Below are 17037 nucleotides of genomic sequence, written 5' to 3' on the forward strand. Positions count from 1 at the left end.
GATTTCTTCCATACATTCAAACAGTAACTTACACTGAATTTTGCTGTTTCTTTGTTGACATGTTTCTGTCACCAAAAGTTACATCAACATAAAATATGAAGAGCAAAAAAAATGGTCTGAAACAGACTTCTCCAGCTTTGAACAATCCTGATCACCAAACTGTTTACAAGTGGATTGTTGTTTTTCCTTTCAGTCTCTTGATTCTCAAACTTCATTACATTTCTTCGAAAGAAGAACCAGAGGTTCAAGCACTGCAACTTCTCCCCAAGCATGACCTGGCAGCGGGGACTCGTGGATCCCTCTGCAGCTGCTAGAACACACCAAGTATTCCTGAGGTTTATTCACAAGTTCCACCTGTCACCTTCCATGCAGCAGAATGCTGCTTAAAGACTTACAGCATCAGTCATGGCCCTGCTGGACAAAGAGCAAGTACTGTAACCCAGGCAGCGTCTGTGACCACAGCTTTGTAACTGGCCGGAGGAGACCTATTTTTCTTCCTCAGATGCTCCCTGTTGGCAGAGTCCACTCCCCCAGCACAGCCACAGGCTTCAGTTCAACTTGTTTTTTAGTTTGGACTCAAGTGCATTACCTGAATTCATATAAGGGAGTTGTTAAAGAGTTATGCAGCGGGCAGAGAGATGACAACTAACATGGACTCTGTGTAAGGAAAATGTAAACCCGTCGTTCTTACAGACCAGGAATTAAAAATTAGAGCATGCAAATAATCTCAAACGCAATTCACACTAATGTTGGGGGTTCAGCAAAACTCTGAATACTCAAATACCCCAACCAACCTAGGGCTGTGGAAGGAACACTTGACTGGCTGAGTGACCAAATGCACCCCCATCCTCCCTTTGAACTTTGGAGACGTAACAGTGAGGAATCACCCTCCTACAGAACAGCAGAAGTAGCAGCTACAGGCTTCTGCTGGTTTTTCTCTTCCGATCCACAAAGGGGAAATGTTATTTTTGGTTATCTAGCATTGGATTGCAGGAATGTTTTACTATGAGGTCAGAGTAGGAGGTCTTTTTAATTTAAAAGGCAAACAGGCACTACTGATAATGAAGCTACAGTATAATCAAAGGAAATCTCTGGGGCATTTCACAAAGAAGTGTCTGAGGCATATAAACAGTAAAACAAAAATCAGCATTTTCTTTGCAGAGTCAGCATCAACACACACTGCTCTTTAATTACTCAGGATCCAACTGAAATAAAGAGGCATCCAAATCCATGCTCCTTTCACATTCTTCTGTAAATACTCAGCAAGCTGTCAACAAAAATCCAGACCATGGCTAGAAGACCAAAGGGTCACCAGGCACAAACCACAGGGAAATGAAGACAGAAGCATGGCCTGTGCCACTCACAGGCTGAGAGGCACAAGAAGCTACCCATCAGAGGTAACACCTGCACCAAGACAGCCAGGCTTTAGGGAGCACCGAGTCCTTGCTGAGGGTTCAGCAATAGCCAGCTTTCCAGGGAAGCTCGAGGCCTTATGCCCTGCCATGGTGTAACATCTCCAGACCTTGTTAATGCAGCAGCTCCCCTTCAGCTGCTTCCCAACCACATGTCACAGCAACAGAAGGGAAACTCCCTTTCCCTAGATAGGAGGCAATTATTTAAGGAACTTCCCTTCTTTGTGAGTTATATTTGACATTATCCAGCCAAATGCTTGCCCATTAAGCATCAAATGTATCTGGATGCGTGGCCCTGCAAGACTGGCCTGGAGCGTGCTTAAAGCAGCTATGTGGTGGCAAGCTCTCCAGGCCAGCAACACACAGCACCCAGCGCAGCGCATTGACAGCTGCAGGCTGTTTATCCTGCCTGGATGTGAAAAGGTTAAGTGCCACACAACTTCAGCAGCGACTCCTCGAATGTCCTTTGTGGTGACTGACGGCTAAAGGAGCTCCCACCTTTGCCAGTCAGTCGGTTGGAGAACCTGACAGTGCTCCCCACACCACCCCACTTCCTTCAGCTCATTTATCACATCGACCCACAAACAGCTGAGCTGATCCAACCGAGGAGACAGGGTATGGAGATGGAGATGGGCTCATGCGACCACGGCTGGTAAGGAACAGTCAGGGAAACTCTGAAGCCAGCCCTGCAACCACACCAACAAAACCCCACAGACACAGGACCCTTGCCAATGCCCTGGAGCAACACTATTGTTACAGCTTGTGATTTGGCCTGGTGGCATGCTACTTCACCAAAGCAGCAGCTTTCCTTCCCCATTACATCTCAGAGGTTTGAACGCAGGACCCCAGCATGTCAGGTGCAGGCACGTCTACCCGTGTTGGCACATCACCTTGTACCAGTGACAGAACCACCCTGCAACAGCGGGCAGGGGTCAAGGCACACCACAGGCTTCAGCCAGCCCCCCACGTGCAGCACCCGCACTGCACGTCGAGTTCTAGGACCAAATTCTCCACTTGAAGCCCACAAAATCCTCTTCTTCATGTTGATCCTTGAAGTTGTACAGCTAAAAGCAGGACCAAGCTTTTCCTTCTGGTGACAAGCAAGGACGATTTACATTTGGACAATTTACATTTCCTTTTGTCATTAACGATGTCCTAAGGTAGAAAGGCCAAACAGATCCCTCCTTTGACTCTTAAAATCACTTGGACAAGCCGTTCTAGCCTTCATTTTTGAGGCTGTTATTCCTAAACTTATTTCCAAGACTACTTCTTTGAACAGAAATATATTGGGTTTGCATGGCAAGATTTTTGGGGGGGGGGGGGGGCTGGGCTACAGGGGTGGCTTCTGTGAGAAGTTGCTAGAAGCTTCCCCTACGTCCAACAGAGCCAATGCCAGCTGGCTCTGAGACAGAAAGGGAGTGACAGAGCCATTTTGGTGGGCACCTGGCATCCAGCCAGGGTCAGCCCACCACAAGGCAACAGTACTGCCAAGCACCTTTTAAAAGTTACCTAAATAAAGCAGACACTAAACATCGCGTACCTCTCTGAAAAGCAACAACCCCAAGACAATAACAAGATCTCTCTCTGCTTAGAGTGTCCTCAATTTCTAAGCACTGCAAACATTAAGCACATAGCACATGTTTATGCATTTCATTACGAGGGCAGGGGGTATGTGGGGGTGTCACTGTCAGCTGTCCCCAAGCCAACTAAACACAAATTTTGAAGCTGCCCAGTTTTGCCTTCAGCCTTTCCAAAATGCGGGAATTGACTCAATTTAAATGTCTGAGGAGCAGAAAAGGCTAAGTGTGGCTTGCTGCTTTTCAGCTATCCTCCTTTTGGTATCAGTGCTGTTTACTTCTTGTCCCTAAGTGCCTCACTTTGCACTTACTCTAGTGGGTGCTTGGTCATATCCTCTATAGATAAGGTGACAATACAGTTGCAATTATAAACATTCTTTGCCTACTCACTCATTTTTTTCAGAAGTAGTCACCTTGGAAACTGAAGTTTTCCATGCTTGGTCTCTATGTAAAGGTGGGGGTTTTGTTTATTTGTCTGTGTTTGGTTTTGGTGGCTTTTTTTTTTTTAATCCGAACTTTTTGGTTTTAAAAAAGCCTACTTAGATACTTTAACCAAAGTTAAAACGACTGCTGTGTTCAAAAACTCTAAACTTTTCCTATCAGTTTTTTCCTTTCTTTTCTTTAGAGAATAAAAAGCTGAAGAACAGCTCAAGGCAACGAGGAAAACTGATGAACTTTGAAAGCCTCTGGATACAACTGAAGCGCAAAGCCCAGGACATTTGGTTAATCTGCAGAAAACCAAATTGCTTTTCTTTAAGCTTTTAAGTAGTTTGTAATTGTCCACTAAATACTTCACATGTAGTACAAGGTCTGTTTTCTTGTCCTTGCTACCCGTAACTTAACTCTTTGCCACGAATCAGAGGCGTGAACACAGGCTGTCCTGCCTCCCTGCCAGAGGGGTTAGCCGGTGGAGGAGCTGAGGCCAACTGCTGAAGCCATTAGGCTGGAATAGTTGTTATGGAGCAGTTCTCCTGCTGTGCAGCCTGGAGGGAAGATTTCTTCTTCTCTCCCCCCTGGAGTTCCCCAGTGCCCAACCCAGTAACTCAGGATTAGGCATCAGAGAGATTGGCCCCTTAATCAGTTTTAACTCTTGTCTTGTTATGTTCTCTTTTTTTCTAATCTTTCCTTTCAATTTACAGCTTCATTTTGGCCTTTATGCTGATACTGTACCTCTGTCAACTTTGACTTCACTAGTAGATTTGATCACAGCTCTAAATCCTTCTCCAGGTCACCAGGATTTAACCCTATTTGTGCACTGGATACCCCTCAAGATTATGTGATAGGCACATTCAGGATGCGAAATAAACAATTGCACTAGAGAAAGGGCATGTCAGCTCCCACTGGTTTGCCCTAGCAGCTGGGCACTTGGGTCCAAAACCAACTTGGAGAGTTTTTTGATTTAAAGTAAGCTGTGCAATGGTTTAAATCCCTCTTCATCCCTCTGGCTGGCTTCTGAAACCCTCTCTGCCCTCTGCTCCTTCCCAATTCTGCCCTACAGCCTGCCCACTGCTCAACCTGGAGCAGAATCAAACCTAATAACTTCAACTGCCGCATACACAGGGGTTAGAAATGCCGGAAATTAACAGTACATATTAAAATGAGGAAATAAAGTCATGATTCCTTACTGATATAGGACAGGAGGGAGGGAGAAAGAGACAAGAGTAAAATAAAACAAAATTACGCATTTTCCACCTACTGTACATGAATGTTTACCATATGGAATCAAAGAATTAAAAAAAACCCATTGATATAATTTTATGTGCTTTTTGCTAGTAAAAGGAGTCTAATATCTTTTTACTAGAAGAGCTGCAAGGAAAAAATCGTAAATATGCCAGTCACTTTGTTGTGTACACTGGTGGAGAAATCTCGCCTTTGCTTCCCAGAAACGGTGTCAAGAACATCTGGAAAAATTGATAAAAAGACTCTGAAACCTCAAAACCCAAAATACACCTCTCCCCTTTTTCAACCGCATTTTACGCTCAGCTGCACTGGATGGGCCACGTTCACATCACAGTCATGCGTATCCTGAGTAAATACACTGAAGTCAACACATTCATGAAACAAGAATTTGGCTCCAAACACCCAATGTCATTTAACCAGTTGAAAACACAAGTCTGAGTTTGTTTCAAGTAAGATTCATTGTACCTGCTGATGTGAAGGGGCCGTACCAGCACGGTCTCCCTATTCAAGCAGATGTAATTTGAAATGCATCAATAAAGAGACAAAGTGCTTTGAAATATAATGAGCCCAAGCCTCATTCCTCTTGATCTTAATGAAAAAGCTTGCCTCTTCCTCAGGAACCATGAGATCAGGTCCTCAGCTCATTCATGGGTTTGTTAAAAGTTAAGTCTTTTTATCATTTCTGCTGCTGCCGGCACGAGGCTAAGGGCTCTGCTGCTCTTGGCGCCGAGCACAGCCACAAGCCTGAGTCAGGATTCCCACATTCTCTTCTTGCTCTTCCCCAGGGACCTGTGGAGTGGGCAAGTCTCCACGGGCACCTGTGTCAGCTCACTGATCGCCCATCGGGTCATGCAGCTATTGAAATGAGATAGGCATCTGCCCTCACCCACCAAATAAAACCGAGGCTAAGATAAATAAGACAGCTTGCTCTCAGGGTGAGAGCTGGTCATGCCCATTTCACTAAAGCAACAGAGTTAGATTTGGTGAGAAGCACTTAAATGAAAGAGAATCTCCACCAGCCCGTCTCCTTGTGGAAGGCAGACAGCGGAGAGACTGTAGAGAACTGCTGTTTTAGATACACTGAAAAACAGTGTTTGTTTTGTGAAGTGGAGATCAAAGAAAGAGGTGGCTAGCTATCGTCAGTGGGTGCCTGAAAGCAGCACAAGTAAAAAGGCATACTGAAAAATGCTGTGCAAAAGCATACCGCAGTGCTTTCTTCTTGCTCGCAACTATACCTTGCTAGTTCTGTACTCACTTCCCTTCACCTTTGTTGAAGACAAGACACTCCAGATTTCTGAATAATTCAAAGAAATTCTTCCTAGTACTCAGTGATTGGCAGGTACTTTTCTGCAACACCCCAGACGGACCCTTCAGCTCCTTGTAAAGTACTTAAATCACGAAAGCTACATTGTTCCTCAATATCAAACAGTTGTCTAATCCCGGCCACCAACTGATTAAAAACAGAACAGAAAAACAACCAAAAAGCTACTTTCAAAAAGGGACCTCTCTAGCAATTCCAAGACAGAGAAACCCTCTGAAACAGGAAATGTACTGTCGCAAGGAGGGTGCTGCACAGCTTTGCTTGCTCTCTGTTAGTTGGCCAGTGGAGCAATGAAGTGACATGGGTTTCCAAAGTAAAGTTTGCTTTGGTCCCTAATCAGGCTTCACTCCACCTGAACTCCTGCTGACTTCAATGAGAGGTTAGATGGAGTGAAAAGCAAACGAGGACTTCAAGATCTGACCCTCTATGAGCCAAGATTTCGTTGTAAACTTAAAGACACAAAAATCTCTACAGCTGAACTCAATGCCGCTTTTGAACACAAACCTGAAGAATACCTGTTTGTTTTCTCTGTGTAAATCTCAAATGTTAACATGGTTAGGTCTGCTGGGCAGGTGTCTCCACATGTCCATGTTTGCTTTGGCACACGAGCTGCCCCTCTCACCTCTCCAAATTCATGTAAATTTAGTGTTAAATCCTGCCTTTTGTTACATGAGAGTGCCAGGGAGCCTCTCTCCCGTCCTGCACCAAAGCTTCCTCACATTACGGCTGGGCTGGAGTCCAGCCCAGCACTGCTGGGTGCCAGGCTGGGGAGGGCAAGTGTCAGCACTCATCTTCCACAAGCAGGCAGGCACGGCATGGGATTCATCACCAGTCCCTTACTGCACACTCTCTCCTCTGCTTCCCAAACTATTTCTGGAGTTGCCAGTTTTCCAGATACTCGTTTCCCCTGATGAAATCTGCTCCTGGAATCATCTGATCCTGTGATCATCCCAGCTTCCAAGGAAAGTAAGTTTTTAGCTGTCCAGATGAGAGATAGAGAAATGAGAACATGGCCCTTTACAGCTCAAAACAATACACTTGATATAACGTCCACACATTACACTGATGTTATCTGCAAGGTTTTGGGGACCCAGGTGTAGTGCTCAGGGTGCTGACACTCTTCCCTGTGCAGGTCAGACACTCCCTGATCTACCATTTGCCTTGCTGTTTGCTCCCTGCGCAAAAATTTGCACCTGCTTTTTGAGATAGATACAAGAAAATACAATTTTAGAGACCATTCAAAGGGGCTAAGATTCTGAAGAGCAGAATAAGCACTAGTGTTTTTATTAACTTGGAAAAATGGGTCTAACAAGAACAGTTGGTAGGGTGAAGACCCTCTGAGACAGGGTGTGCGTATTTAGGTATCACGCGGCACACGCAGATCTCCCAGCGCTCCTTCCCCAAGTGCAGTGAGGACCCAGGTGCTACCCTGGTCACATTTTACAGAAATTCAGCTGAGCCACAGTAAATTGTTGGCATCCTGTTGTGCAAGCACATACGCACTCACTGCTTTCTGGGCTTTGTGAATTGCTTTTTGTTTAGCAAATAAATCCTAAACATTCAGATCTTGCACCTCATTTTTTTGCCTAAGGTCTAGGCAATGATAAAAGAAAATAGCTCCCTAAATCCTTCTCTTATCTGTAATTTGGTGTGATTTTGTGTTGTTTGTTTGTGAAAAACACTGAACAAAAATAGCATCCACTATGTGGGCCAGGAAAATAGACCCTGATGACAGCCAGCTTATCTTCCACAGCTGCCTGCACAAACCAACACCTAATGGGTATGTTTTCAAGAACACTTCCAACCAAGAGCTAACACTGTTACTTGGAGGTGACGGATGGACCTGTGCAGTTTTAATGCATCTCTCCACTTCCCGCTAGAAATGAGGAGACTGGTTACTTTCCCTTCCTGCATAGTGTCACACTGCCAGAAATATCCCGAGAGCAATGGGGTTGCGGGCAGGAGGGGAGAGCGGTGCGTGCATCTCAGCACTTGTTTCCACTGGCTTCAAGGAAATCTTTAAAAAATAAAGAACATGAACCAGAGAGGCTGTGACTGCAGAAAGTTCCCACTCAGCTTCTTTCCCACCCTCACCCTTCCCTTCGGACAAGCACAGGATTTCTAGCAGGTGTGAAAGAGCCAGGAGACAAACAAAGGAGATAAAAGACAGAACAACTCTGAAGAGCACTCAGGAGGCCACATCACAAGCACAGCACATCAGCTCCTAGCAGGCAGAGGCACTCTACCATTATCTAGTTCACAGATGGACCACCCAGAAAATCTGGGAGCAATTAGGAAGGAGAACAAACAAATGCATGGAAAAGAAGGGGGGAGGGAGAATGGGAAGGAGGGCCAGAAGGGATTCCTTACATCATCTCCATGCAAGCGTTTCGAGAATGAAGTGAAGCTGTATGGAGGAGGAATGCAGATGAAAGCGTTTGCAGTGAGTATGTAATAAAATGAAAGGCTACGAAAACATGTAGTATATGAATTAATTACAACACGGCCATTAAATTTACAGAAAGTCAGGACAGTGTATAAACACAGAAGAAATGCATCCAGTTCTTGGAAATACGTACAGGCACATATAAACAGATCAAATACTAACTGTCTCTCACACTATTAACAGTATGTCAAGCCACCTTGCAACCCAGTGACTCATCAGGCAAAAAGCTGACTCGCTCTCCTCTCTGGCTATTGATAACCGGCACTAAATACTGGCAGGAAAACACAAATGTTACACACCAGCACCAATGTAACTTCACATCCTATGCAATGATAGGAACCACAGCAACACCCAAGGGGCTCATACTACCAGTGCCACGTGCCTGGGAACGGCCAGTTTTCTGCCGGCTTGGATTCCACTTGCATGGCATCTGATCAGTCTGTCAGTCACCCCCTCACAACACCAAGTTACACCTTTCTTGCCTGGGAGGCTCATCTGATTTTGGTACCAAGCACTTTGGCTCCAATTGACTTCAAAGTTAGCCCTCTTAAAGGTTCGTTTTGAATTAAACACCTGATTTTAGGCATCTTTGTTGGTTTTAATTGTGGCACAGAAAGTTGCCTTTGTTGACCAATGCTGCAAACGTTGCTTTTTCTTTTTAAATTATTTGATGTGTAGTTTGCAACTTTCGCAAGTGAGCACAATTTATAAATCATGTTTTGTAGGATCCAAAAGTCACAGCAGAAAAATTACTCGAAATGAAAACTGAACATATGAAGTGTTTTGAAGTGATCTTAATCAATAACACTGTTTACTTTGCCTTGGCCTCTGAGAAATGAACTCTGGTCACTAAGGACATCTTATAAACTCATTGAAGTTCACACAAGCATTTTTAAAAGCTTTCCAGTTTACTACAGTCTTGGTAAACTCACTCCCTGATCATTTTCCCTAAAAATAGTGCTTATTAACTCACAAGTTCTGTTGAAAAAAATCTACTATCCGCTCGTCTTAGCAGCAGCTACAATATGGCAATTAGTTTACCTTAGAATAGACATCAAAGGTTCAAAGGATGACCCTGCCCCAGAAGAACAAAATCTTTTAAAAGCCCCATTCCACTCAGTTTGCTAGTTTATAAGGTTTGCTAAAATCCAGTTTAATGATCATGTAGTTTCTTAGCAAGTCATGTGGTACCATATTGTGTAAGGAACAGAAGAGTTGGTTCTAAAACCTTTTTGAACTTGGGGAGCTTTTCCAACCAGCTGATGCAGAACCACATTCTGAGTTGGTAAATGAAACTGTTGGATGCAAAAGCCTCACTATGATTTTCTTTAGCTTCTTTCAGAAGAGACAAAAGTTCCCACACAACACATACTCTCCCCTTACAATGAAAGATTCAATAATAGCAATATGTTCAAGTCCATATGGTGTGGATATAATGGAAAGGCACAACAAGAAACTGAGAACCCTGGAAGCAGGGGCCTGTAAGCTACAGTGGAAAAAAAAGCAAAAAAATAAAATAATCCTTCAAGTGAGACTGTTGTAGGGTTGTAGGGTACATTGGATCAGCCAGTTCTCCTCTTAGCTACAGTCTTCACATCTTGAGTCACAGACAGTTCCTTCCCCTGAGGGTTGTGTGTGTATGTGAGGGAATATCAGATTTTTTTATTTTTTTTTTTTTTTCATACAAAGTCCTTTCAAAACCAGTCCGGCTCAGTGGCCAGGTAACAGCACTACATGTTACCAGGCAGAAGACAGAGCAGCAGTTTCCAACAGAGCCTCGCAGCAGTTACGCAGGAGAAATGAAACTGGAAGGGCTGATTTTGGTAGGGGCAACGGACGCATATGAAGAGGAACAACAATAAATTAACAATACAGACAAGAAGTCTTGTTACCCTGTCTAGAATCAGATTTGAACAGTGGATGAGACATAGGATGGGAGAGGACAAGAAGAGCCTGTTTTAAACATTAGCATAGGCTTGCCTCACCTCTTTCCATTACTGTCACGAAGCATGGCTTTTCCCAGCTCTCTCGTCTTCGTCTCCAACTCCTGAACTTGCTCCAGCAAAGTTTTATGGTAGGTATGCTTGGCCCTGTACCACAAGGGAAAGACAAAAAGGAAAACAAAACAAAAAGCGCCCTGTGAACATTTGTTTTGCTACAAAATCCCAATTTCACCTCTCAGATGAGAAATGCAGGGCCTTCCATTGAAAGATTTGGGAAATAAGGCACAGTGTATATATCCAGTCAGTTCAGGTTCACAATACCTGGGAAATATTACATTAAGACATGAGAAATCAGAAGGACTTCACATTGCGCAGAGCTTGGCCGCTTCAACACAACACTCCAAATGGAACCGAGCAGCAAAGCCCCAGGACCACGGAGACCTGACCTGCTGCCGTGGGACCGTGCGGGACCCGGGTGTTCACACAAAAGAGCTGGGATTCACTGAATATTCATGGCAGGAAAACATGATTCTACTCTGTCTTTTGAGCTACACGTAGTGCTGCTCTGAGAACCTGAGGAGAGTCTCAGATAATAATTGCCATTCAAGCCCCTTTATTTTCATTTATCAGTCTCACATGACTTGGAAAGGCACCTCTCGCCCCACTGAGCTTTCAAAGTGGCGGTAACAAGAGTGGCTATGTCCTCTTTTCTCGGCTGGGGGATTCAAAGAGCAATCCATGTACCACTTGTGCAATGAAAATTTGGAGAGCAATGTCCCCCATGAAGAGACCTGGGCCTTTTTTTTCCCAGTTTCACCTACTGCTCCCGTGCTCTTCAGCGTAAGTTACATTGATATAAGGACATGATCTAGTCCCCTCTGCTTGACATGTACAAGCAATAATACAAACCACAGGGAACTTCCTCCAACAGGCAGGTTTTGATTAGCTGCTTCTTTCTGTGTAACTTAAAGAAGTCCTGTGAGGTAATGTTGATTTGCACCTGACTACACAATAAGCCTGAAAACAAGATGGAGCCGAATTGGTTGAGACATCACTTCCTTCATGGCATGATGAGAGGGCTGGAGCACCTCTCCTGGGAAGAGAGGCTGAGAGAGTTGGGGTGGTTCAGGCTGGAGAAGGCTCCAGGGACACCTTAGAGCAGCCTTCCAGCACCTAAAGGAGCCTACAGGAAAGCTGGAGAGGGACTTTTTGCAAGGGCATGTAGTGACAGGACAAGGGGGAATGGCTTTAAACTGAAAGAGGGCAGATTTAGGTTAGACATTAGGAAGAAATTCTTTCCTGTGAGGGCGGTGAGGCCCTGGCACAGGTTGCCCAGAGCAGCTGTGGCTGCCCCATCCCTGGCAGTGCTCAAGGCCAGGCTGGATGGTGGGAGGTGTCCCTGCCCATGTCAGGGGGGTTGGGGCTAGGTGATCTTGAAGGTCCCTTCCAACCCAAACCATTCTATGATTAAAGTAATAGTCTTCAACTCTAGAGGTGGCAAAAATTTCTTTACAAATTTTGTAAGAGTCTTATATGCAGATAACAATCTTTAACCAAAGATGTAAAACAATGTAAAATTCCCTCTAGCAGAAAAATAATAGCTGCTGTATAGTTAATTAAAATATAATGAAGATGCATTTATTTTTAAAAAGCATGATTCTTACTACTTCGTCCATGGGGAATAACAAAGACCACAAAATCTTTGCTGGTACTATTTTAGATGACAGTGTCTTCATATTAATACTAGGTTATCCAAGTCCTGTGGTCTTTGTATTGCTGATTAGGCCCCCAATGTCTCAAAATGAGAAACTAAATTAAAACTACTTTTCAAAACACATCTGCATGTAAGAGGAAAAACATAGAACAACAAAAGATGAATCACGGCAACATCTGGAGGTAAAGAATATCAGGATGTACTCAGAAGAGCACCCTATTAAAACAAACCACCAGAGGTGTGTGTTTTGCAAGGGAACACCAATGTACTGTGATGGAAGAGATCAGCAGCAAGGATGTTTTTACAGTGCATGTTTCAAAAACTGAAGTTACAAATAGCTGCACAGAAATTAATTAGATTCAAGTTCCGATAACTACTTAGGCTAATGATTAGACTGGTCTCCTCTTTGAGGAAGGGAAACTATAGTGATTAAAATGAGAAAGCTTTGAGCTATTAATTCTTATAATCTTTACAGTTGGCTTCACTATCACACACCTTCATTTCAGTAAACATTTAAATTTGAGTTACACTGAAATTTTGACCTTGAACTCATCTCTTACCTTTAAAAAGAGGCTATACCTACTATTGCAAACTTGAAGACTGAGCATATTTGGAACTTTTAAAATAATTTCCAACCAGTTTTCCCCACAGACAAGAACACAGAAATCTACAAGTTATTCAGCCTCTCATAAGGTTCCATGTTTATCTTGCCGCATACTGTAAGATATAAGAGATTTTTGTCTTTTCCCTTAGAGCGAATACTGAATTCAAAATTTTACAGAATGGAGCCTAAGCAAAGTCCAGTTGGTGTAGCACAGCACAAAGAGCCATTGCACAGCTATTTCACAATATGGAAAAAATACTGTTGTCCTAAAGTTGAGGGTACTGAAGTATTTTTTAAGTAGTGTGAAATGATGAAATAGATGGGCTCTGCCTCTGGTGTGGTGGGTATCCAAAAAGCAACAATAAACCCACAGGTAATTGTCATGCACTGAGTCATCCCTTCAACTTGAAAGCAAGAGCATCCATGAAAGAGTCAGTAATTAAGTATTTATAAAAAGGACCTGAGCTAACCTATCCACACGTTTCTCCAAAAGCAAATACTAAAATATGGTATTACAATTGCCTCAGAGCTTGGGATTGCTCCTATCAAAGTCAACTGCAAATATTCCATGGACTGCTGGCAGCAGGACTGGATACTTCATGACTTTTTCGCAACAGTGCATTAATAACTTCTGATATGCAAAAATACAGGTAGAAGACTTGGCTTTTACCTGGTACTTCACAAGTTGCCCTAGATGCACAATCAGTCCTCAATAAATGATGAGATCTTGTGTTCAGTGTTATGTTCAGCTGAAAACTGATGCACTCCATGAAGACAAACTCGCCTTTCCCCTCACACACTGGGATATAAAGATCATGGACCATAAGAAGAGGCAAAACATTATCTTTGTATTTTGGGTGGCCCTTCCCCTTCCAAGCCAGGGAAGCACACAGCTTCACTCCACTGCCTCAGGAGAATATTTAGGGGGTTTGGGAGGCCAGAATCTGCCAGGGAGAAGCATGGTCACACTCAAACTTTTCTGAAACACGACGACACCTTTACTCTGGCTCATTATCCTCAACGCCATTTTAGGAGTCTTATGCTCCAGGGACCACAAGCATGTGCAAGGACAGGAAGAGCTCCTCATACCTTCTCTCTTCTTTACACTGTGGAGTTGGCGTGTACAACATGTTTCTTTCATCACAGTAAAAAAAAAAATACATGAAGATTTTGGTAACGATTGGAAGGCTCAGACAATTTTTCACTGTAACACCGAGACATCAATTATTAATAAACCTTTGCCCTCTTGCCTAATTTTGCTGTAATACACTCTTGTGTTTTTACGGCTCCCACACTGATTTGTGGCTCAGCTATTTTGAGACTTCCTAGCACCAGTGACATGTATTCAAGTGACACATGCCAACTGTGAGGAAGCACTCACCTTACAAAGCTCTGTTCATTGCAATGGTAGCACAACTGGGACTTCTATCAGGAAAAAACCAAATCCAAACCAAGCCACTGCATTCAGGGTAGTGGACTGAAGTTAACAATGTGGTATTGCAGCCAAGTATTAATAATAAGCTTCTTTCCCTTAAAAAAACGTTTTCCACATTTCCTTGATTCACTTAAAAGGGGAGGAAAAAAAAGTAAATAAAACCCCCTGGAGCTGCAGAAAACACGGAAGATAAAAGGTGTGTTGGTAACTGTTGCCTGTGTAATGAAGGCAACATGTAAAACTAGCTCTTGCTTCCAGCGTTACAAGTTTTGGTAGGGGATGCAGAACAGCAGTTTAGAAACAAAGATTTGTATGGGTTTCAAATACACTTTCCTAACCCTTTTAACCTTCTTCCAGACAAAAACCTCTGTACTATATTTATTTTGTACTGAAATTAATCATGTACCTTTTGGGTCACATGGATGCTCTTTCTGTGCATAACTTCATGTCCAAAAGAAACTGAAAGGGATAAATTCCATGACTCTGAGAAGTCCGAGCTGCTGGAATTTTACGGCCAAAACCAGATTCTGTTGAATTACAGACAGCAATGTGGTGTAACCACTGCTGTGGAAATGTGCCGGCTGATTTCCAGAGGCCTTAGGCTCAAGTTTTGAATGGCAAGGCTCTTGGAAAGGAAACAGACCTTTACTCCTTCCATATGGCAGTGCTGATAGCTGTGTCATTTCATTTATCCTAGTTAAAATGTTAATGGTGTTAATTTTTCAGTGACGGGTTAAAGGAAAAAAAAGTAGCCCTGCCCAGAAAACAGATTTTTTGCTTAATGTTGATAGGAGCCTCCTGTTTAAAATCTGTTGGGAAAATACCTAGTATGTCTGTATATATACGTGTTTGTCTTGAGAGCTTCACAATCTCTGTACATTCTTGGTCTGAACCACTGAAAGGATTGTGTTGCTGAGGTTTCTCTAAGAAATACTGAAGAACAGGCTGAGTCAGTAACAGAATTTTAAACGAGCGATAGCTGAGGATGAGCCTACTTTGGTCTGGTCTTGTATTACAGTTCTTGAGACATTTTCGCCAAGAACCAATAAGAACAGAGAACAACTTCGGGACGTTCAACTATCATGAAAACATTTCAACAGCTAAAGAGTAATCTTGGACACCTAAATATGTATTTGATCCCTGATGCTACAAACAGTTCAGCTCCTATTTAGCTTTAATCACAAAAGTAGTTCCAATGACTTCTAAGCAGGTAATTTTAACTAATGCCTGACACAGGGGCAGGGCCTGTTATGCTAAGTGAATTCGAAGTTTTTGGTTTTCAGAGCTTTAAAAAGCAGGTCATAGACAAAGCTAAGTATCTAAATTTAAACATTTTGGCCTCAACTTTAGAATTTTAAAATAATTTTCACTTGGAGAAGTTTAGTGAGTGTAACAAAAATCCCTCTAGTGTGCTAGGCTATTAAATCATTTTTTGGCCTGAACAGAAAATTTACATTATGATACCTAGTTTTAGTTTTAGTAGTGTAGCTCATGAAAATTAAGCTGAAGAAGAAAACAGGAAAACATTTAAGAAGTGCTTACTGATTGGTAGATTTGCCTACTACCAGTTTAATTTAGCTGTGCTATCAATGCTATAGGGAAAAAAAAAAAGACTGTCAGATATATGCATATAACCTGATTTATTCTTTTACGCTAATTTTGAAATGTGCCTGTGTTTGGGAAACTTTCTGTTTTTTTCAGTATTTTCTGCAATTCTCTGTAAAGAAAATAGGTGGAATTGGCAGTGTTCAGATAATGGTTGGACTGGATGATCTTAAAAATCTTTTCCAACCTAAATGATTCTGTGATTCTGAGAGTCTTCATTGGCTGACCAACAGCTCGTTCCTGGGGCATAGTGTTACGTACATGTTACGATGCTTTCACTTGCAGCCTTTGTGACAATTGACAAGCTAACTTATATTCCCTCATCTCCCCAGCTAGGATCTGTCCTGGGTCCTCCTCACACAAGGTTATTACATATCCATGTAATAAAACCTTCTTGGTCATAACACATCTTTCCAAGAGAAAGGGTGAAAGCTTTGGTGCTTAAAACAATTGAAAGCAAGCTGAACAAAACACTAGAAATTCTAAGTGAAAAGGATACTTCTGCATTTCAAATTGCAATGGTAAAGAAGGTAAGTTGCTGCTCCTTAAAATCGAAGTTCTTGAAATTGCTTACCTTCTGCAATGCTTTGAAACCACAGTTTTTAAAGAGGCTTGTATTTCACAAGGATTGTTCGTCCTCTCTGGGCAGGGAAGGAATTATTATGACTTCAACCATAAGAGTGCAGAGCATTGCTCTTCCCTCAGTTATGTCTTGGAAGACCCACTGTTGAAGGAGAGCCTAAAGAGCAGCTGACAAAGAACTTGGAGCTTACTGGGTATGGATTAGTGCACCACATTATTGCTTTCTACCTAACCTTAGCCAAATGGAACAAATTATGTGCTCCTTTTTAAGAGCAGAGAATTTCTGATGTCTGATTTAAATTTGCATTTAACTAAAGGCTAGACAACACAAATAATCATAAGATGACACATATTCATTACACACACATGGCTGCCTCCTTCAGATTCAGGACTAACTAATTCTCTCACACTGCAGGTTGTATCGGCAAGTGAGACAGAAATCAGTCCCACTTCACTTGGCTTAGACATCTTCCAAAGGAGTATCACCATTTTGCATTCACTAAAAGGCTTTGTAGTTCTTTATAGAAAATACTGGACTGGACAACATGTGCTACAGAATAATTCCTGTAACACAGAGAGGAACGGTTCAGGACTTACGCTGTCCATGCCACGTCTTTAACAAGGCATGCAGTGGGCACGAGAAACAAGCCAAACCAGAAGTATCCACATCTTAACACCATTCCAGCCTGCAAAGAAAACAAATACATAAATCATGAAT

At 42.7% G+C, this 17037-nt stretch overlaps 1 protein-coding gene across 4 annotated transcripts in view; it reads right to left on the minus strand.

Annotated features, from left to right (window-relative positions):
• ATP8A2 (ATPase phospholipid transporting 8A2) overlaps positions 1-17037 on the minus strand; it is a 349988-nt gene that overhangs the window by 21016 nt on the left and 311935 nt on the right. For all 4 annotated transcript variants that reach the window (XM_056328949.1, XM_056328950.1, XM_056328951.1 and 1 more), the window contains 2 exons: positions 16917-17005; positions 10422-10526 (listed from right to left, as the gene is read on the minus strand). In XM_056328949.1, coding sequence (XP_056184924.1) covers positions 10422-10526; positions 16917-17005 — 194 coding nt within the window. The remainder of the gene's footprint in view (positions 1-10421; positions 10527-16916; positions 17006-17037) is intronic.

Source organism: Falco biarmicus, chromosome 2, assembly GCF_023638135.1.
Source record: "Falco biarmicus isolate bFalBia1 chromosome 2, bFalBia1.pri, whole genome shotgun sequence".
NCBI classification, from domain to species: domain Eukaryota; kingdom Metazoa; phylum Chordata; class Aves; order Falconiformes; family Falconidae; genus Falco; species Falco biarmicus.